This window comes from Schistocerca americana, chromosome 3 (genome assembly GCF_021461395.2).
Source record: "Schistocerca americana isolate TAMUIC-IGC-003095 chromosome 3, iqSchAmer2.1, whole genome shotgun sequence".
NCBI lineage: Eukaryota > Metazoa > Arthropoda > Insecta > Orthoptera > Acrididae > Schistocerca > Schistocerca americana.
In genome coordinates, this window is record NC_060121.1 from 251,545,395 (window position 1) to 251,569,210 (window position 23,816).

The 23,816-nt window shown below is 40.6% G+C and overlaps 1 protein-coding gene across 1 annotated transcript in view; it reads right to left on the minus strand.

Annotated features, from left to right (window-relative positions):
* Nucleotides 1-23,816, minus strand: part of LOC124606266 (endothelin-converting enzyme homolog) — a 630,503-nt gene that overhangs the window by 80,700 nt on the left and 525,987 nt on the right. Inside the window, exons 7-10 of the mRNA XM_047138244.1 lie at nt 11,051-11,178; nt 10,753-10,856; nt 8,895-9,022; nt 3,753-3,851 (exon numbers count right to left, since the gene is read on the minus strand). Coding sequence (XP_046994200.1) covers nt 3,753-3,851; nt 8,895-9,022; nt 10,753-10,856; nt 11,051-11,178 — 459 coding nt within the window. The remainder of the gene's footprint in view (nt 1-3,752; nt 3,852-8,894; nt 9,023-10,752; nt 10,857-11,050; nt 11,179-23,816) is intronic.

Here is a 23,816-nt window from a genome sequence, read left to right on the forward strand (position 1 = left end):
CACGCGTCTTCCGTTTGGCATTTCCTCTGCCCCTGCGATTTTCCAGTGGTATCTCGAGCAACTTACGCAACCAATACCAGTTTGTGTCAATTACCTTGATGATATCTTAGTCACGGGGCGCATGCGCCAAGAACATCTGGGCAACCTCAGTACCTTATTTCATGCTCTGCAGGCTGCGGGTTTATGTTATCAGCTGGAGAAGTGCAGTTTTTTTTCAGCTGGAAGTGGAGTACTTAGGACATTGGCTCAGTAAAGATGGCATTCGCCCTTCGGACCGCAATGTCGCGGCCATTGATGCCCTTCCCCATCCACAAAACTTATCCGAACTCCAGGTATTTTTGGGGGAAGTCAATTATTACTTAAAGTTCTTACCCCAAGCCGCCCACGTCGCGCATCCCCTAAATCGCCTGCATCGCAAAGGGGTACCTTACACGTGGACTTCTGGCTGTGATCAGGCTTTCACCTGCCTGAAGGTGATGCCGAAATCTGCCCCTTGCCTTACGCCTTTCTCTCCAACTCGTCCCTTGGTGGTGGCGGCCGATGCCTCAGTGTACAGGACTGGGGCAGTCCTGGCACACAGGAATGAGGATGGGTCGGAACAACCTGTGGCATATGCATCCAAGACGTTAACCCCTGCGCAAAGGAATTACTCTCAGATCGAAAAGGAGGCTCTTGCCATTGTTTTTGCAGTTCAGAAATTTCACATTTACCTGTTTGGGGTGCAGTTCACCCTCCTCATGGATCACAAGCCCTTAGTATCGCTTTTTGGGCCCCATTCGCAGCTCCCAGAACGGACAGCTCAGCTTCTTCAGCGCTGGGCGTTGTTCTTGCGTAATTACACTTACACCATCCGCTATAAGCCCACCAGTCAACACAATGTGTGTAAGTGGTGTAAGGAGTTTGCAGTCGGCTGTACAAACCTATGTGATGAGGCCAGCCATAGGCTATCCATCAGTGTCAGACAAGACAGTGAAGAAAGTCTAAGAAGTTGTGCTTTCGGATCAGCGTGTGACTGTGCAAGAGATTGTCAAACTGATAGAGGGTGTCTCTAAGACTACCATGGATAAGATTTTGATGGACATTTTGAAATACCACAAGTTGTGTGCCATGTGGCTGCTGCAGATGCTCACTGGTGAATACAAAAAGAAGCGCATCAAAAGTGTCCCCACGTTTCTGCACCGTTACTGGGAAAAGGATGAGGAATTTCTGGATTCAGTTGTAACTGGGGATGAGACTTGTATCCACTACTTCACGCCAGAGACTATGGAACAATTAAACCAATGGTGGCATTCCAGTTCTCCAAATGTCAAGAAGTTCAAGCAAACGCCGTCAATGGGGAAGGTGATGGCTTCGGCGTTCTGGAATAGTAAAGGCGTTCTGCCGGTCAACTAGCTAGAACGAGGTACACCAATCAATAGACCAAGGTACTCCAAGACACTAACACAGCTACGCCGGGCTTTACGGAACAAAAGACGGAGTCGGCTGACAAAGGGAGTTTGTTTGAACCATGACAATGCTCGTCCTCAAGTCGTTCACAATTTGACAGATCTCATCACCAAATTTGTGTGGTAAATCAATGGCCATCCTCCATACAGCCCTAATTTGGCTCCCAGTGGCTACTATTTGTTCCCCAACTTGAAACAACACATGAGGGGAATGAAATTCCCAAGCAATGAAGAGCTGAGGGCAGCTGTCCATTCCTTCCAGCACGAGTCAGCGGGAGAGTGGTACAATGCGAGTATGAAAAAGCTTCTGGAGCATCTCCAAAAATTCATGAATCATGACGGGGCTAGGTTGAAAAATAGCTTAAAGTCCAAGCATTTAGAATTCATAACTGGTTTTGTTATTCAATCTGTATATTGAGCAAGCAGTAAAGGAAACAAAAGAAAAAAATCGGGGTAGGAATTAAAATCCATGGAGAAGAAATTAAAAATTTTAAGGTTTGCCAATGACATTGTAATTCTGTCAGAGACAGCAAAAGACTTGCAAGAGCAGCTGAATAGGATGGACAGTGTCTTGAAAGGAGGATATAAGATGAACATCAACAAAAGCAAAATGAGGACAATGGAATGTAGTGGAATTAAATTGGGTGATGCTGCAGGAATTAGATTAGGAAATGAGATGCTTAAAGCAGTAAAGGAGTTTTGCTATTTGGGGAGCAAAATAACTGCTGAAGGTCAAAATAGAGAGGATATAAAACGTAGACTGGCAATGGCAAGGAAAGCATTTCTGATGAAAAGAACTTTATTAACATCGAATATAGATTTAAGTGTCAGGAAATCGTTTCTGAAAGTATTTGTATGGAGAGTAACCATGTATGGAAGTGAAACGTGGACAATAAATAGTTTAGAAAAGAAGAGAATAGAAGTTTTCGAAATGTGGTGCTACAGAAGAATGCTGAAGATTAGATGGGTAGATCACGTAACTAATGAGGAGGTATTGAACAGAATTGGGGAGAAGAGAAATTTGTGGCACAACTTTACTAGAAGAAGGGGTCAGTTGGTAGGACATATTCTGAGGCATCAAGGGATCACCAATTTAGTATTGGAGGGCAGCGTGGAGGGTAAAAATCGTAGAGGGAGACCACGAGATGAATATACTAAACAGATTCAGAAGGATGTAAGTTGCAGTAGGTACTGGGAGATGAAGAAACTTGCATAGGATAGAGTAGCATGGAGAGCTGCATCAAACCAGTCTCTGGACTGAAGACCATAACAACAACAACAACAAAAACAACAACAACTGGTTTTGCAACAAAATTATGTTTACTATGTGAAAAAGCATTGGAAACCTTAATTTACAGACAACCCTCATATCAGCTATGCTACAATTACTGTATAGCATTCTACATGGACATGACAGGTAACTAACAGTCTACTTGCATGAATGTTCACTGCTAAACAGTGGTCAGCTACAAACTTGACTGTACAGAAGCCAGACATGATACAGACCACAATATAAATAACTTTAACAGCTGCTTCACTACATTTACCATTCAGATACTCCCTCCCAGTACAAGTTTCTCTGAATTATGCATAAGGAATTGTCTCTCCAGCATATCCTGTGTTCTTGCAGTCTCCCTGACTAAAACTTCGCCTACCAGTTTCCCACTGCCTCACCTTGCCTTCTCCCTTTTCTGTCACTGTCAACATCACTCCTTCCACATCCAGGATAGGTATGCCTTCTCTCACCACACTTCCCCTCCCCCATGTGGGTTCTCTCTCTCTCTCTCTCTCTCTCTCTCTCTCTCTCTCTCTCTCTCTCTCTGTTATATGCTCTCCTCCTTCATAACTTCTTTCATCTTGTTGTACAGCCACTGAGTTATCTGCGTTTCCCATTCCTACCTTGCACAATCTCACTCCCCCTCCTTGCCTTGTGCAACCTTTCCTACCACACCCCCACATCCATCGACCCAGGCAACTGCTGTCAATAATTGATAATCAATAATCAGTATCGCCGGCACCCTGGTATTGTGCGTCTGTGTGTGTGAAAGTGTGTACTTTCTACTAGAAAAAGAGCCAGTGCTTAAAAGCTAGTGAACATGTTCTGTTAATGTCTCCTATAGGTGAATGAATACATATTGTTCCAGCCAAGAATTTCTGTTATTCCTATAGAATTAAAGTAATTTTGACATGTCTTAAATTTTATAATTTATAATAACATAAAAGAAGACACGTAAAAGTATTTTATTTAAATATGAGCAAGATTTAAAGTAATGTTAGCAAAAAACTACATCCCTGATCCATACTCACCTTCTCTACAGCAAGTCGCTTTAATTCTGACCCATACCATGATGCTCCTAGTAAACTGTTTCTCACAACTGCACGTATGCTGTCAAACATTTTACTAACCTGGAATAATACATTCATTAAAAGCAAAGACTTACTCCATAAACATAACATTTATTGAAAGAAACAAATCAAGATCTTTATTGGTTTCTGGATGATACTTATTCAGAATAATGACAACGAATTCATGTCTGCAAAAAGGCATCTTAGTTACAAAGATAAAACTGATACTATCAGACCAACATAAATTATATTAGTCTGCATGTTTCCTCGCATCAAAAATATACTTCAAATCAGAGAATGTTTTTACACAGCCACAAGATAATGACAACACGTTTCCTGTTGAATTTATTGTCCTGCAGTAAAAAATGAAACCACACTGCTGCTACTGCACAAAAATAAGAAATGTCAATACAGCAGCTGATATGGGTTATTTTCCAATCTGACCAGTGTTATTTTTCTAAAAAAGTTGTCTAACAAAATTATTTATTTATTGGAATGTTGCACAGTTAACGATGTGAAACATGTCAACTGGCCAAAACTTATGTCCAAGAATCAGCACAGTTTTAGAAAGCATCATTTATGTGAAACTCTGCTTGCCCTTTTCTCACACGATATACAGCGAAATATGGGTGACGGGCAACAGGCAGATTCCATATTTCTTCATTTCTGAAAAACATTTGACATGGTACCCCACTGCAGAATGTTAATGAAGGTACAATCATACAGAATAGGTTCTCAGATATGTGAATGTCTCGACAACTTCTTAAGTAATAGAACCTATTGCATTGTCCTCAGAGTGAGTGTTCAGTGTTCATTAGGGACAAGTGTATAGTCAGCATTGCTCCAGGGAAGTGTGATAGGACTGCTATTACTTTCTATATATATAAATGACCTGGTGGTCTGGGTCGGCAGCAGTCTCCAGTTGTTTGTGAAGATTCTATGCTGTGTATGTAAATGTGTCGACGATGAGTGAGTGTAGGATGATACAAGATGACTTAGAGAAAATTTATAGTTGGTGTGATGTACATTAGCTGGCTCTAAATGTAGAAAAATGTTAGTTAATGTGATTAAGTAGGAAAAACAAACTCATAGTGTTTGGATACAGCATCATTAGTGTCCCACATGACTCAGTCACGTAATTTAAATATCAGAGCATAATGTTGGAAAGCAATATGAAATAGAATGAGCATGTGAGGATGGTGGTAGGGAAGCTGAATGATAAATTTTGGTTTGTTGGGAGAATTTGAGGAGAGGACTGCTCAAGTGTTCAGGATCTGCACTATTTCGATTTAAAGAAAATATTGAAGCATTTCAGAGGTGGGCTGCTAGATCAGTTACCTGTAGGTTCGAGCAACAGGCAAGAGTTACGGAGATGCTTCAAGAACAAAAATGGGAATATCTGGAGGGAAGGCAACTGTCTTTTCAAAGAACACTATTGAGAAAATTTAGAGAACCAGCATCTGAAGCTGACTGCAGAACAATCCTACCACTGCCAAGATACATTTTGCGTAAAGACAAAAAGATAAGATATGAGAAATTACAGCTCTTATGGAGGCATATAGACAGCTGTTTTACCCTCGCCCTATAAGCGAGTGGCAAAGGAAAGGAAACGACTAGTAGTGGTACAGGGTGCCCTCAGCCACACACCTTATGGTGGCTTGTGGAGTATGTATGTAGAAGGTGTGTGTGTGTGTGTGTGTGTGTGTGTGTGTGTGTGTTTGTGTGTGTGAGAGAGAGAGAGAGAGAGAGAGAGAGAGAGTTGCTCTTTCCACAAATTTGTTCCCATGGGAAAACTGCCATTAAACAGAAACATAAATTTATTTTCACATAAATTATATTCGGAGATGACATCTGACATGTTCTATTTCTCTCTCCCGCAGACATACTGTGGGTTCCTTCAAAAGTTTTTCTTTGTTAATGTGGTCTGGTATAGTATTGTCAAAACCTAATTTAAATAAATGTTAACCCAACTGATTTATTTCTCATATATAAAAACAGAATCTGTCCTGCACAGTTCTGATGGTAAAGTTTACAACTGACTCCACATTACAGATGTAAACAAACACTTCCATCACTAACTTGTTCTACATGAAAAACAAAACATTTTTTGTCTTTTCTTGTACAGCCCCACAAAAATATTTATTTTATAGAAACATTGTGGAGGTCTGTGAATTTCCAGTATCAGAACCATGCTCTTTGAGAGTGCTGATTACATGCAAAATCTTCTCTGTGCAGTATAAACTTACAGTTGTCCTCTGGGTGGACATGTAAGACAACAAAAGAGAGTCCTAACAACAGCGTTTCCAAATAAGTTGCAACTTAAACATAACTTACAACAACATCCGTAAAAATTGTAATACCTGAAAGTACGACCCAGATTAATCAAACACAAAAGAATGTGTAGAACAGTGTACCAGAAATAATCAATTAAGATACCAATGATCAGTGTATACATAATTTCAGTAGCAGCCTCTCTTTTGTGGCCAGAAAAGTCTACGTTATGTCAAGACTAGTCAGTGAAAAACTGGAAATGTGAAAGCAACTGACAGTATGTCTTGTCAAAGGGTACAGCAAGAGCATCTGAGTCACTCCCAATGGGTCTGAATGATTAGTGCAGCTTGTAGAGCATTTGCCGCTGTAACAATAATGCATCAGTGGAAACAGTACTCCAGTGATGGCATACATACATTTTTTATGCCACCATGATAATCACATCCAGTAAACTGCATTGTTGATCAGAATAGCAGATAAAAACCAAGGGTAACAGATTGGGAATCATTGTATATAGGGGATTTCTACCTCTACATATTGGGGATAATAATATCACAATAGTGAATGGGTTCTGGACAGTGCAGAGTGACCACAGCTTGTGATAACCAAATTCTTGTCTGCATGGTCGTAGTGGATTATGAAGTTTTCTCCATAGTGTCAATTCAATGTTGGAATACTGCAGCAGGTGTGAACAGTTCTGGCTCAATTCTTTAAAGAAATCTCTTGTGGACTGGTTTAGTGCCACACGCACCATAGCTTTAGCTTCCATTGTCTCAATAGAACAAATGTGCCAAATTATAACGGGTATGTGAACACCATTTTTGGCATACTTTGGTGTGTTTTATGTTAAGTGCCATTCAGCCTGTCCTCCAATGATGGTTACATACATTTTAGATGCCACTATGGTGACTACATCTGCTAGACCATATTGCTGATCATCACAGGAGATAAATCATCAAGGGTTATGGTTTGGAGCACACTCTATACAAGTGATTCCAACTCCTACATATTGAGGGCAATCAGAGGTGTTTTAGAGGATGAAGCACTGCCTCTTCTTCAGGCAATCACATACGTCACATCCTACTTACAGTTGTTCTAAATTCGTATCTATAAGCATCAAGTCACCTTCAATGCATACCACTATACCATCCCTCCTTTCCTGTTCCAGTCATGTATCGGTGGCAGGAAGGAGGAAAAGTAGTAATGTCCAATAAACAACAGCGTCATTGGAGACAGAGCACATCCTCCGACTGGGGAAGGAAACTGGCCATTGGCCATGCCGTTTGAAAGCAACCATCAAAGTGTTAAGCAATTTGGGGAAATCGTGGAAAACTTGAACCTGGATGGTCAGACAGATATTTGAACCACCGCCCTCCTGAAAAGAGTCCAGTGTCTTACTACTGCACGACCTCACTTGGTAGGTGTATAGGAAGAAGTAGTCAACAGGTCCTGTATGTGCTCAAACTTTTCTAATTTTACCATGACTGTAATTTTGTTCAGTGTTTGTAAGGAGAAGTAATATATTCGTTGGCTAAATACTTAGGTTAAATTCTTGAAAACTGCCACCAGTCGCACCTTGTATTTTTTATTTACTGGTTTCGCTCTTCAAACAAACAAGAGCATCATCAGAATATACAGCTGAAAAGTTGGCTGACGGCATTAACGATTGTGTTTAAGGCTGGCTGAGAACCCAAAGATTAAACTGGTTGTACTACAGTACTTAAACGTATGTTCAAAGCACAGTAGTAAATGCTGACATTGACATCATCAAAGAAGAATTTAACTACTATAATACAGCCACTTTAACCTTTAGAGCTGTTAGCCAGCTTTGAAACATAACCTTTGATGTTATTAGCCAACTTTCAACTGTATATTCTGATGATACTCTTGTTCATTTGAAGAGTAAATGAAAAATACGAAGTCAATTTGTGGCTGTTTTCAGGAATGTAGTTTTAACGGTCACTCCCCCCTGTGGGCAGTGCCGCCTCCTGCTATATTCCTTGGCTTTTTTGGAATATAACAAACACTCTTGAATTTCTACAGGAAACTAAATATGGTGAAAACCTCTCTTGTAGTGTTTGCCACTAGATTTGGATGAGCATCTCCATGACGCTTTTATGGTTGCTACATGATCAACAAACAAAATGCACTGCTCTTCTTTCGATCTTCTCTGTATACTCCACTAATCTTATCAGGTATGGGTCCCAAACTGATGAGCAATACTTAATAATTGGTTGGATGGACATCCCTATGATGTTTTTATGCTTGCTGCATTAATCCCAAACAAATTGCACTGCACTTCTTTGGATCTTATCTGTACTCACTATTAATCTTACCAGGTATGGCTACAGACTGATGAGCAATACTTAAGAACTGGCAGAAACATTTTCTTAGGGTTTTCCACTGAATCCCAGTCTGTCATTTTCCTTCCCCAGAACTAACTTTATGTGGTTGACTTTAGATGCATATTTAATGGTAGTAACTGTTTCCAGTAGTTGACTGTCAGTTCTATTTTCATACAGTAAAGAGTCTGCCTATACATACACAACACTTTACATTTGTTTACACACTACGCTAAATTTTCTGGCTTAAGACTTTCCTGTACACAACAGTATCAACTGACTCAGGGAGTGTCAGATGTTATCCACCAAGTAACTTCACATGTATCACTCTCAGTAACAGTCCTGCATCACTCCCGCAGAGTATGTCTGACACTATTTTCAAATTCTCCAGCGAGAATATTAATTTTTGATAATGACATAAAATTTAAATTTCATGGTGAATAAATTCAAAGTGGGCAATTCAGCAACCATAATTTTCAACACTACTAACCTCCGTCTTTTCCAGTTCTCTTTCATCTTCATGGAAAGTGTTCTCCACCATGGTTGCTAGACCAAAACTCATAAACTTCTCCACAGTCTCCACACACATTTCCCATCGTTCAACAGGTTCCTGCACACCTGTCACAAGGAGGAAATGATGTTATTTAGAACTAAATAGTTATTAATTACACGTAAAAGAAGTTAAGAAAAAAAATAAAATAACTGATATTTAAATGATAACATGATCAGGGTTGTATACTAATTATGAAAACATGGGCTGGAAATGTGTATTCCACGAAAAATGTGAACTATCACTTCAGCAGGATCTGAATACCTCATATTACTAGTCCAACATCCTACAGTGTCATCATATACCACAGTACTTGTGTCATAGTCAACATCTACATGAGCACTATTTCTCTCACAAGGAACACTCCTTCATTCAGGCTAATTTCAAAATATTTGACTACCTCTCCTGTGAAATAGAGAAACCAAGCCCAGTTGGAATATGTGTACCCCAACTGTCTGCTTGTAGTGTGAAAGTGGGCAAAAGTGTCTGAAGTGTTTGCACATCACGTAACTGAGATGCTACTTTGGTACCAGCCCAGTATTCATCTAGGGGGATGTTCATCGAATGTATTCTACCCACAGTCGCCACACCTCCACATCCCAGAAGTGCTGAAAGGAACACTTGTAAACATACTGAGGAGTTCTGCATGATAGTGAGTTGTCACACAAATGATCCACAGAACATGTAAATAACTAACAAATCTGAGTCAGTAGCTTCATAACAAGGAAACTGTTTAATGGTAAGCTCAATGATTCTTACCTGTCCCCAAAATCCACAATGCAACCAAAGCATCCACAATTAATCAGCATCTCTCATCATTTGTATGTCCTGTTCTGCTTTATATTCCCTGCAAATTATTGCCACCTCTACTGATTGTCATATTTTACATCTTTCAAAATCACAAAAGTAGCTTTGTTTGTGGGCAAAAGTTAAGACCTCCACAAAAGGCATGCTGGATGAAGTTGAACATGCAAAGAATAGTGTGTCTAAATGACACACAAAGCAATTGCTGTCTTTCTTAATTCACCTCTCCCACATTCTCCCATCTTTTACCTGAATGATTATACAATTTGAAAAATCAGTTTTTCAGTAATTCTCAGATGGTGGGGTGGGGGGTATTGAAAAAGATCTACTCAGTATTGTGATCACTGGAGACCTATTTTTGTTAGCGTCAAAATTCTTTCATTACTTACCAAATAAAAGTAGCAAGCCCACTATGATACAGAGAGACGATGATGTTAAAAAAGCCACAGAACCCTAGGTGAATACTGGGCTGGTACCAAATTAGCATCTCAGTTACATGATTTGCAAATATGAATGGGCAAATGAGGGGTGGGGTGGGGGTGGGGGTGGAGGGGGGATTTGAACAGGAAATTCAAACTGGTTTTCCTTCTTCATATGTGACAAAAAAGGGAAATGTAAAGCAAATAAACAAATCAATAATATGTATGTAGAACAACACATGAATTTGAAGTTACAGTAGAAAAATATGGACATTCTGTATTATGTATCAATTAGCATCAACTGTCCACACACTACAATGATAAGACTCATGCACCTCCACACGTCTGCTCAAAAGAATTTAAACTTTGTAGCTCAACAGCTGTGCAACTGATGGAGTTAGTGTGAAGGCTGCATAAAAATTAGTCCCAGAACTTATGAACTGCACTTTGTATTCATTATTTCTATTAAGGAGTTTTACAACATCTACCCTTTAAAGCCACTTCAGTTTTATTATTACTGATTGCATATCAAATATAAAACATTAAAAACTTGAACATGAATTTGTTTGCCATACCTGTTAACTGAATATTGTAATTGTTGTAAACAGATCTAAAACTGTTCGACAGATATGGCAGGTACATGACAGTCAGTTTCCACAACATGTAGTCATTCAATGAGCTGAAAGAAGAAAATACAATATAATTTAGCAGAAGTAGTCTTACCTATAAACACACATTACAAATTATCAATATAAAATCTAGAATTATCAATATAAATAAAGAACTGAATATAACTGCAATTATCAAATTGTAAATTTGGTTAAGCCTGGTAGTAAACAAGAGCACAAGTCTGCATGTGCGCAGTTCCCTCACCTGCGATCAGTTGTTGACAGGAGCATTGAAACCTTGTTCAAGTAAGAAGGGGCCGTAACAATAATTTCCGTTTTGTCTGAAATTCTTGCCCTCGGAAACAGACCTTGCAGGATGTCTTGCAAGGGAATCTGAAATTATATACAGACTCATAATTTTGTTTCTGGTTCTAAATTAATAAACTTTTCAGGATGTAACAGAATGCAACAATAAGTACAGGTCTTAGGTCTTAGTTACCAATAATACAAAGTGCAGGATAGTGTAACAACATTTTATAGGAAATGATAATACAGTGAATAAAGCCAACAATTTCTTCATCTTCTGAATTATTTATTCTCTCTACGTAATGAGAGATTTCGTGACTCCTGTACACTAATGCCTACATTACCAAATTACAAAGAAAGTAGCCAGTCTGTTGACAAGTGAATGGTTAATTACACATTCATACAAGGATCAAAAGATTTAGAATGGGTAATATTAGAAGTTCTATATCTCAACATTTAAAACTGGACAATACAACTACACATCACATTCTTTCTGAATCTATCCTAGAGTTCTATGAAAATAATTAACCTTGAACCATAAGATGAGCCAACAATTTCATAGACTTTTGGACAACATGGTTGTGGAGATGAAACGATGATTAGTATGATTAATCAATTATTCAAAACCAGTCTTAATCGCATTTATTATTATTATACCGCCAATCAGTTTCAACCCGACGTAGGGGTCATCTTCTGGGCGTTTACACCATTGGTCGACTGTTGGTGGTGTCACTCCTGTCTACATAACGGCAAGAAACTGCTACTAGTGAGGCTTATAGTACGCATCCAGGATAACACGTCTTGCTGGTGTCTGCAGAGTCTAAGTCCGTTATCAGCGCGTTACGTAATCAAGATCACTCGTTGTCTATATAAGCGGGCCGTCCACGCCAGCGGAACCATTCCACTGTGAACTCTATCTGCAACAGCATTGAAGCACTATGCCTCATTGACGTGTGTTGTCATCGCCGCCACTGCATGCCTGTCTACAAACATATTATTAGCCTCGAGAATAAATAAACACCAAGTCCTTTCATCCATACACGTACTTTTTCATCATTACTAACTTTTCTACAGGAGCGGGTATACAAGGTAAACGGCATATTACTATACACATAATTAGGTCTACTTTGAGTCTTCGGGTCGATTCCACAATGCCAGGTTTTGTAGGCGATGACATCTCGCCTTTCATGTATAATGATTCCCGGCAGAAAACGGGCGTTATGTAGACAGGAGTGACACCACCAGCAGTCGACCAATGGTGTACACGCCCAGAAGATGACCCCTACGTCGGGTTGAAACCAGTTGGCGGTATAATAATAATAAATGCGATTAAGACTGTTTTTGTATAATTGATCAACGATTTCAGTTGTGCTACCTTTTGTCTAAAAGTAAACAATTAAATGTAATTAATCAGTCTTATATAGGCAGAACTGTAAGAGATACTTAGGGGGCAGAAGTTCCAGGGACACGATGAAAAATAAGTAGCCATTACATTACTGAAGAGCGGAACTTCTCGTAGCTGTAAAGAAGTATCAAGGAAATAATTTAAAACACCCTGCTGTTTTCTCCATCATCAATTAATCCTACCCTCAAGTAATCTGTATAATTGTTCCATGACACATGGAGCACTCAATGAAAATTTTATTAATCAGCTACAGAAGTGAATAAAAGCAAGTAAAATCTATGTATGTACCTTCATTACTCCCTCTAATACACCCTCATCCTTTGAAAAGACTAGGTGTTTCATACAAATTGTTTTATTTTACAAGACTGAACCTTCTACATGAATGAATATAGAAATTTGGGATAAATTTTAACTTGCACTTTGAAATTTAAAGATATTCACACATCTGCCCACTTGTTAATTCAAGACAGATTCTATTCAGCACTTTCTTGCATGTAGCACATGGAAGTCTACTCACTGTATCAGCCGATAGTTATCCCTCATGTTTCTGTCTGTCTGTTCAGTGGCAAAGTTTGTCTTTCAAATTATACAGGATTCAATTGCTACAAGGCCTCCTGATGGTGATAAACAACAATGTGTGGAGCTTTGTGAATTCACTGCCTTACACCTTTCATGTATAATGATTCCCATGTTCAATTTAAGTGGAAAAGAGAACTGTCACAACATAAAAATATCCAAATACAGCAGCCACAGACTATAGTTGAGTGCAAGACACATTGTACAAAGCTTCACATGTTTTTTGACATTTCATGAGAAAATATTTATAACCTACTCGTTCTTGCAGAAAAGACGGTACCAGGAATCACATACCTGGATATATTGAGGATATGGAGTTTTCCAAAGTTGCAAGGACATGCCGAGAACTTCATTTTTCAACAGGACAGGGCACCATAACATTGGTACCTGCATGTAAGAGCTTTTCTTAACAATGAGCTGCCTCTCTGATGAATCAGCCAAAAGTACAGATCTCATATAGCAGCACTCACTTCCAAGGTCATCCAGTCTCAAGGAACATGATTTTTTTTCCTAACTACTTTGTGTGAACAATGACGCCACATAGTAACAGCAGTGAATGCTGTAACTCCTACCATGCTCGCTACAGTATAAGTGAGTTAGACTATATGTTTGTGGTGCATCTAGTGGAGTGCACTCTGAACGTTTGTGAAACATAAATGATAGCTTTGATCATAAACATAACTGTAAAAAGTATCCCAAGCCTATAAGTGCATCTATTTAAAATATATACCCTTCTAAAACTGAACAGATATTTTGAAAATAAAAACATTTTAGTCCTATGAAAGTTAAAATTCATCAGAAGTTTCTATCTTCCCTCATGTAGAAGTTACAGTTTTTAGAAATTTGATTAATCTTGTAGAAACTTTGTGTATTACTTTTTTCCTGACTGTTTTAAGTAGTGTTACGGAATTTTACTCTCAGCTATTAGCCTATTGTTATTTCAAAATCATTTCCTGCACACTGTGATTATGTAATCATGATTACATTTAAAGAATTATATCCCATAAAGAGAACATTTTGGAATGTGGAAATATCACAATAATGTAAATTTTACTTACTTATAATACTACAGAATGACTTAAAATTATTAAATGTTATACTGAATAGAACTAGTATGTATTGTATACAGTGTAATGTAGCACAACACAATATCAGAATTCCTAACCAACTTATAATCTGCTTCCACAAAAACAAAAATACGAGGGTTGCCCAGAAAGTAATGCTCCACATTATTTTATACTGAGCTGAAAACAATGTTACAGAAACGAAACGTTACGTATGTATTATTTGAAGTCTCCTGAGTGAGCATTCCAAGTTTCCATCACTTCAGACAGATAGTGTAGCTGCAAGACAGTTTCAAAATGCCGTCTGTAGATGATGTACAATACATGCAAAATGCCCTCATTGAATTTCTCACTGCAGAGAAAGAAAATGTGGGGAATATTTACAAACACTTGTGCAAAGTCTATGGAGCATCTGCTGTCGACAAGAGTACAGTTAGCCATTTGGCACGGAGGGTGAGGTGGTCAGAAGGCTGTTCGGGGGAGCTCCATGATTTGCAGCGGTCAGGGAGACAATCTACAGCTTCACACCTGACCTAGCCCCCTCGGACTTCCACTTGTTTGGACCATTAAAGGATGCCTTTCATGGAAGACATCTTGAGGACAATGAGGAAGTGATTCACACAGTGAACCACTGGCTCTGCCACCAGGACAAGGATTGGAACCGAGAGGGCATATACACCCCTGTTTCGCCCTGGAGGAAGCCCACAGAATGGGATGTGGATTACGTGGAAAAATAGGGTGCATACGTAAAGCACCAATCTTTCATGTCTGTAATTCTCATTCCCCCCCACGAACCATGGACCTCGCCGTTGGTGGGGAGGCTTGCGTGAATCAACGATACAGATAGCCGTACCGTAGGTGCAACCACAACGGAGGGGTATCTGTTGAGAGGCCAGACAAACGTGTGGTTCCTGAAGAGGGGCAGCACCCTTTACAGTAGTGGCAGGGGCAACAGTCTGGATGATTGACTGATCTGGCCTTGTAACACTAACCAAAATGGCCTTGCTATTCTGGTACTGCGAACGGCTGAGAGCAAGGGGAAACTACAGCCATAATTTTTCCGGAGGGCATGCAGCTTTACTGTATGATTAAATGATGATGGCATCCTCTTGCATAAAATATTCCGGAGGTAAAATAGTCCCCCACTTGGATCTCCGGGCGGGGACTACCCAAGAGGACGTCGTTATCAGGAGAAAGAAAACGCGTTCTACGGATCGGAGCGTGGAATGTCAGATCCCTTAATCGGGCAGGTAGGTTAGAAAATTTAAAAAGAGAAATGGATAAGTTAATGTTAGATATAGTCGGAATTAGTGAAATTTGGTGGCAGGACGAACAAGACTTTTGCTCAGGTGAATACAGGGTTATAAATACAAAATCAAATAGGAGTAATGCAGGAGCAGGTTTAATAATGAATAAAAAAATAGGAGTGTGGGTAATGTATGATGAGATAAAAGAAATTATTCAGGTAGTGAAGGGAGACGAAAATTTAATAGTCAGGGGTGACTGGAATTAGAGAGTAGGAAAAGGGAGAGAAGGAAACATAGTAGGCGAATATGGTTGGGGCTAAGAAATGAAAGAGGAAGCCACCTGGTAGAATTTTGTGCAGGGCATAACTTAATCATAGCTAACACTTGGTTCAAGAATCATGAAAGAAGGTTGTATACATGGAACAACCCTGGAGATACTGACAGGTTTCAGATAGATTATATAACGGTAAGACAGAGATTTAGGAACCAGGTTTTAAATTGTAAGACATTTCCAGGGACAGATGTGGACTCTGACCACAATCTATTGGTTATGAACAGTAGATTAAAATGGAAGAAACTGCAAAAAGGTGGGAATTTAAGGAGATGGGACCTGGATAAACTGAAAGAATCAGAGGTTGTACAGAGTTTCAGGGAGAGCATAAGGGAACAATTGACAGGAATGGGGGAAAGAAATACAGTAGAAGAAGAATGGGTAGCTTTGAGGGATGAAATAGTGAAGGCAGCAGGGGATCAAATAGGTAAAAAGACGAGGGCTAGTAGAAACCCTTGGGTAACAGAAGAAATACTGAATTTAATTGATGAAAGGAGAAAATATAAAAATGCAGTAAATGAAGCAGGCAAAAAGGAATACAAACATCTCAAAAATGAGATCGACAGGAAGTGCAAAATGGCTAAGTAGGGATGGCTCGAGGACAAATGTAAGGATGTACAGGCTTATCTCACTACGGGTAAGATAGGTACTGCCTAGGTATTAAAGAGACCTTTGGAGAAAAGAGAGCCACTTGTATGAATATCGAGAGCTCAGATGGAAACCCAGTTCTAAGCAAAGAAGGGAAAGCAGAAAGGTGGAAGCAGTATATAGAGGGTCTATACAAGGGCGATGTTCTTGAGGACAATATTATGGATATGGAAGAGGATGTAGATGAAGATGAAATGGGAGATATGATATGCGTGAAGAGTTTGATAGAGCACTGAAAGACCTGATTCGCAACAAAGCTCCAGGAGTAGACAACATTCCATTAGAACTACCGACAACCTTGGGAGAGCCAGTCCTGACAAAACTCTACCATCTGGTGAGCAAGATGTATGAGACAGGTGAAACACCCTCAGACTTCAAGAAGAATATGATAATTCCAATCCCAAAGAAAGCAGGCATTGACAGATGTGAAAATTACCGAACTATCAATTTAATAAGTCACGGCTGCAAAATACTAACACGAATTCTTTACAGACGAATGGAAAAACTAGAAGAAGCCGACCTCGGAGAAGATCAGTTTGGATTCCGTAGAAATATTGGAATATGTGAGGCAATACTGACCCTACGACTTATCTTAGAAGCTAGATTAAGGAAAGGCAAACCTACGTTCCTAGCATTTGTAGACTTAGAGAAAGCTTTTGACAATGTTGACTGGAATACTCTCTTTCAAATTCTGAAGGTGGCAGGGATAAAATACAGGGAGCGAAAGGCTATTTACTACAATTTGTACACAACCAGATGGCAGTTATAAGAGTCGATGAGCATGAAAGGGAAGCAGTGATTGGGAAGGGAGTGAGACAGGGTTGTAGCCTCTTCCCAATGTTGTTCAATCTGTATATTGAGCAAGCAGTAAAGGAAATAAAAGAAAAATTCAGAGTAGGTATTAAAATCCATGGAGAAGAAATAAAAACTTTAAGGTTCGCCGATGACATTGTAATTCTGTCGGAGACAGCAAAGGACTTGGAAGAACAGTTGAACGGAATGGATAGTGTCTTGAAAGGAGGATATAAGATGAACATCAACAAAAGCAAAACAAAGATAATGGAATCAACAAAAGCAAAACAAAGATAATGGAATGTAGTCGAATTAAGTTGGGTGATGCTGAGGGAATTAGATTAGGAAATGAGACACTTAAAGTAGTAAAGGAGTTTTGCTATTTGGGGAGCAAAATAACTGATGATGGTCGAAGTAGAGAGGATATAAAATGTAGACTGGCAATGGCAAGGCAAGCATTTTTGAAGAAGAGAAATTTGTTAACATCGAGTATAGGTTTAAGTGTCAGGAAGTCGTTTCTGAAAGTATTTGTATGGAGTGTAGCCATGTATGGAAGTGAAACATGGACGATAAATAGTTTGGACAAGAAGAGAATAGAAGCTTTCGAAGTGCAGTGTTACAGAAGAATGCTGAAGATTAGATGGGAGATCACATAACTAATGAGGAGGTATTGAATAGAATTGGGGCGAAGAGGTGTTCGTGGCACAACTTGACAAGAAGAAGGGACCGGTTGGTAGAACATGTTCTGAGGCATCAAGGGATCACAAATTTAGCATTGGAGGGCAGCATGGAGGGTAAAAATCGTAGAGGGAGACCAAGAGATGAATACACTAAGCAGATTCAGAAGGATGTAGGTTGCAGTAAGTACCGGGAGATGGAGAAGCTTGCACAGGATAGAGTAGCATGAAGAGCTGCATCAAACCAGTCGCAGGACTGAAGACCACAACAACATCAACAACATTAGTTAAATAATCATTAAAGTGGCCGAGTGCCCAGCGCACTGGTTTATATAAGGCTGTTGTGCTGATGTGAGGCAGCCTCTTTAGGCTGGCCCTAGAGGTGCTTGCTGTTTAATTACGCATGCTCACTATAAAAGGTTACAACACTCTTTCCCCCTCAGGGAAAACTTGTCACCCTGGAGATGTCCATGCCTACACTGGAAGAGAATATGCTCTGACATGGCACAGGCCTGGACAGGCGCTGTGCCCACTCAGGCAACACCAGCGATGGAGGCACCATTCCATGTTGATGTCCACATCTGGGCAGGCGCTCAGTGATGGAGGCAGCATAGAAGACAAAGGTGATTGCAAATGTGGTGGCAGAGGTGGCAGTACCATTGACAGGGGCTGTGGAGATGGAAGCGGCCTGGCACCAACTACTCTGCCTGGCATTGGCAGCACCTAGAACAGAGACGGTGCAGGAGCCGAAGGGGACACGGACCGCATCGCAGGGGTAGGCGTAGATGGTGGAGGTGACCATGGAGGTGGCGGGGCCTCTGTCACATGGTCATTCACATGTGGGCAGAGCTGGTCCTGACAACAAGCCATCGGATATGCACACAACACAGAGGCGGCAGCCTCAGCAGTGATGGATGACTGCCAGTATTCAGTTACAGCGTTGACCAAACACGTGGGCTTGGAAAGCAGAGCCCAGATGGAACTGCTGTGATATCAGTGTCAATGGATGGACGGGCACCAGCTGGACCAGATGAAGCAGTGTGTGGGTCTGGCAGCTGGGAAGCAGCTCACCTGGGATATAGTTGCCTGCTTGAATAAACCTATATGAGCTCAAGAACCTATTGTGGGCTTCCTCAGGAGAAGACTGCATGATGTACTTTTTCATCTGAGTTTTGAAAGTACAGACCATCCATTTTGCCTCAACATTAGACTCGGGATGAAATGAAGGAGGAGTAACATGCTGAATGCCATTGAGACAAAAACTGTGAGCCACTGTCATTTCAAGCACATACAGTTATTCTTCTAAGGAAAAAATCCTTGTGAGAGCTGTGACTGTAGCCACTGTGGATGTGTGAGAAAGTGTCAACTACAGAAAGCCAAAAATATTTAAGGATGGTACTCACAAAATCAGGATATTATGCTTCCAGGGGTGCTGGGGGCAGGCCCCAGGGAAAGAAGAGGCCTGTGTGTCACGTGATGGATGGTGCACTGCAGACAGGCTGATTGTCAATAACCAGCCAAAACACTTGGTGGCAGGCCAGCAATTCCAGCGATTATGTACAAGAAACTTCCCAGTGGTCCTGGTGGAGAGGACATGTGATGTCCCACTGCATTGTGGACAGGATGACAAGCCTGGGCACCGACTTTTCAGTAGGCAATAGTAACACACCTTCAAGAACTGAGAAGTGATGGTGGATAGCTTAGTAATTACACAAGGGATCTGATGCTCGGCTTTGTGATTTATTCTGCCAGCCATGGTGAACACAGTGAACAACCTGATGTAAGAAATGATTGGCTGCAACAGCTGCTGGAATCTGGTAATGGGAAAACAATCCATGGTATTTTGGGCTTCAACATCTAAATGGAAACACAACAGTTCATCCAGATAAAATGATGGATTGGGGCAAATTGGCAACTGAGAATGAGATCCGTATTAGCATGTTTTGCTGTGGAACAGAAGCGAATCTCATAGTTATAAGCGACAAAAACAGAGGCTAGTGTTGTTGGTAATGAGGCGCTTTGTCCGGAAGAGATGCTGAAGGATGGAAAAGAGAAACCATAGATATATGATCAGTAATCAAATGAAATTTAGAACAGGAAAACATAATTTTTTTTCACATACACAATAGCAAGGGCTTAATTTTTTATATGTGAGTAGCACTGCTGTGCCTGATCCAGGGTTTTGGAAGGATACGAAATAGGGTGTTGAGAACTGTCTGCATATTTGTGAGTGAGAATGGCCCCAAGGCCATACTGGGATACGTCTGTGGGCATAACAACATATTGGCCAGGTTGGAAGGTAATCAAGCAATGTGCAGAGGTATTTTTGACTCCTACCGGGTACAATCATGCTCATAGGCAAGCACTCAGCAAAAAGGAACATCTTTACATAAGCCAGCAAGAAGGTGCTGAGCATTGTGGCCTTACCAGGAAGAAATTTACGGTAGTACGCAATCTTTCTGAGAAAGGCCTGCAACTCTTTGACACTGGTAGGAAGTGGCAAAGCTGCAATGACATAAACATGCTAGCGTAAAGGCTTCATGCCACAACGCGAAGCTTCAAAACCAAGGTAGATGATAGATGGCTGAAAAAATTGCGATTCATTCAAATTATATTTCAATCCAGCACCCTGCAGCACCAAAAAAAGGGCATGAAGGCTCAGCAAGTGTTCATCTGTGGAGGAACCAGAAACCACAATTATCATCCAGGTAGTTACTGCACACCAGCACGGAGGTAGCAAGTTGCTCCAAAAATCATTGGAAAATAGCAGGGGCACTGGCTTTGTGGAATGGCAGGTGCTGGTATTGGTATAACCCAAAGGTGGTATTCACTATGATGATACTTTTGGAACCTTCGTCCAGAGGCACTTGCAAGTAGTCCTCTGACAAGTCTGTTTTGGAAAAATATTGGTCCCTGGAAGGCTGTGTTAAGAGTTCATCCTGTTGGGGTAAGGGTGAGGTATCAATAACAGAATGTGAATTTTCAGACTTTCTAAAATCACCACAGAGCTAATGATTGCCATCAGATTTTGTGACAGTTCCCATCAGAGTAGATCATTTACTAGAAAAACAGGCGTGATAACATCCTATTTGACTTGCTCCCATGGAGCTATTGGGATTCGGCAGGCACAAAAGAAATGGGGATGCACTGTCAGTTTCATTGTGATGTGAGCCTTGAAACTGGTAGCACACCCTAAACCTTCCAAAAACAGTGAGGAAAATTCCAAGTAGAGCGCATCCATTTGTTGGTACAGAACGTGATCAGATACCAGATGCACTTTGTCAGGCATAGAGAAACCAAAAATTTTGAAGGCGTCTAACTCAAATAAGTTTTCAGTGTTGGCATTATCCAGTATCAAAAAGTCAAAAGGCCATACAATTGCTTTATACACTATGGGAGTAGAAAACTGTCCCAATGTGGGTATTTGTTGTTTGTTGTAACTCACCAACCAGCGAAAGGCAGGGGACAACACAGTTGATCCAAGATGCATACAGCTTTGAGAATTTAACAGAATCACAGCTGCATCCATGTCTATTCGCACTGTGCTGTTGCTGTTTAGCATGGCACAGCCCCATGCCTCATGGAAATGGCGACTGCATGGCTGTGACATCATCTCCCCCCCCCCCCCTCCCCATGAGCTAATCGACTGCGGATGAGGAGGAGAAGCAATGGCAGCCACTTCACACCGGGCTCCTGATTTCCTGCTTCCCTAGATAGCACAAAAGACTGGGCAACGTTTGGAATTCTCTGTGTGAGAGAGATTTTCACATTGCAAAGTGTGTTCAGGAACTTCTCTATCACAGGCCAGTGTATTATAGCATCACAATCTACTGTATCAGCATATGAGTCCTGGTGAGCTCTAGTAGCAAACTGGCAACAATGGCTAAGCCCATGAAGTTCTGCTGCCCAAGTTCTGTATGACTGTTGTGGCCACTTTTGACAATGGCAGAACTCAATGTAAGCAGCAGTAATGTAAGTACATTTGCAGTGATAAGCAGAGAGCAACAGACACATTCCGTCAAAAGAGAGACTGGCAGGTTCGTGGAGAGGAGTTAGCTCACACAAAGGGTGATCAACACGAAGAGAAATCCATGACCGAAAGAAAGCCTTATACACGTTGAGGCTGACAACACCAAAAGCCTGAAAATATTACCAAAGGCATTTTTTATGCATCCCAATCTTCTCCAGAATCATCAAATGGAAGAAATGGTTTCAGACTGCATCATGAGCAGTGAAGCCTGGCCTATCAACAAGGCTGCCAAATTGTTTAGTGCCATGGAGAGATGCTGCTGCTGGTTTGTGAGAGCTCGCTGCTGTTCGACTAGGAGATTGAAGAATTTCTTCCATAGATATATTGGCCATAGTGAACCACAAAACAAAACATGTGGAATAGAATACTGCACTTGCCTCCAAAAATGTTGTACAGGGGTTGGAACTTAAATAGTGGCAACTATTTATTCATAACTGATACAAAAGAGTTACATGTTTGCACCTGTTACTGTCCTTCAAAGTAGTCACCAGTGTTGTGTAGAACCTGTTGCTAATGATGTGGAAGGTGTATTATACCGTTAGCAGAGCCTGTTCTGCTGATGGTGTGAATGGAGTGGTCTGCTGCCTGTCGAATTTCTGGAACAGTTCTGAAGCGAATGCCATAAAGTGGTTCCTTCATCTTTGGAATCAAATCAAAGTCACAAGGACTTAAGTCAGGGAAGTATGGTGGATGGTAAAGTACTTCCCAGTCCCATCGACCAAACAGACCAGCCATAGCTTGCACTGTACGCACCCGCGCACTGTCACGCAAAATGATGGGTGGGTTGCGCAGAAAGTGTCACCGCTTCTTTTGCAAAGCTGGTCGAAGGTGATGCTCCAAAAACAAACAGTAATACCTCTGGCACATTCAGTCTTGATCCATCTCCATTGTTCCTGTTTCGAAAACATAGTGAGACAGTTACGTTAGACCGCTCGCTCACAAGTGACTGTGTTTCCCTCGATTGTGCGTATGCTGATGACATGGAATGGGAGAGTCCATTTGCTCGGAGGTAAGGTAGGTATGTCAACAACGTGTGCTATCAGCGACAATAGCAGATTCCATTGCATAGTGTCTCCACAGCAGTGTTGCCACTATTTAAGTTCCAACCTACATAACACTGCACAAGACAAAATCAGAATTCCCACTAACCAACTTTTAATTTGCTTCCGCATACATGAAAATACTTATACACTGAGTGATGCAGTAGTCAGTACAAACACACAAAATCGGAGAGTACATTAAGGCACAGTCTAACAGTAAAGCATTTAACAGTAACATACACATTCGATTGGCTGAAGGCCTGGTGCGCTGCTTTAGATATGGTTGTTTTATACATGGTGCTGCACTTGCTGCACTGTCTGTGCCAATGTGAGGGGGCAACTGCATTCAGATTAACAAAAAATATTTATAATAAAAAACCACTTTCTAAATTCAGTAAAACTTAGCCATTACAGCACTGTTATCAAACCTTAATATCTGTAAGGGGCAGAAACTTGAATTTTGAATAGGAAGAGGGATATTGAAGAAATTCAAAAAAAAAGTAAGATTATTAGGAAAATATTAGGCCCTAAAATTACTGAGTGAGAAACTTACAGGCTGAGAAGTAATATGGAAGTAGAATAATACACAGACATACATGGTGACAAGAGAAAACGATGACTTAAATTTTATGGCCATATTAAAAGAATGGCTACCACTAGGTTGACAAAACAAATAGTAGAATTATACAAAAACAGATGTAAGGCCAAAACAGAGTCACTTAAATGGCTCACTGCAATTAAGGAGGATCTTAAAAGTAGCTGGTATAGCTCAGGCAGATGATTCAGACAGAAAAGCATTCAGATAAAAGATATTTGATTGGAAAGATGGACAGAGGGAAATTAGAAAACTGGCTGGGACACTGTGGTTTGATAAAAGAAAGCAACTTCATTCTGAAAATATGAAATAAATTTGGA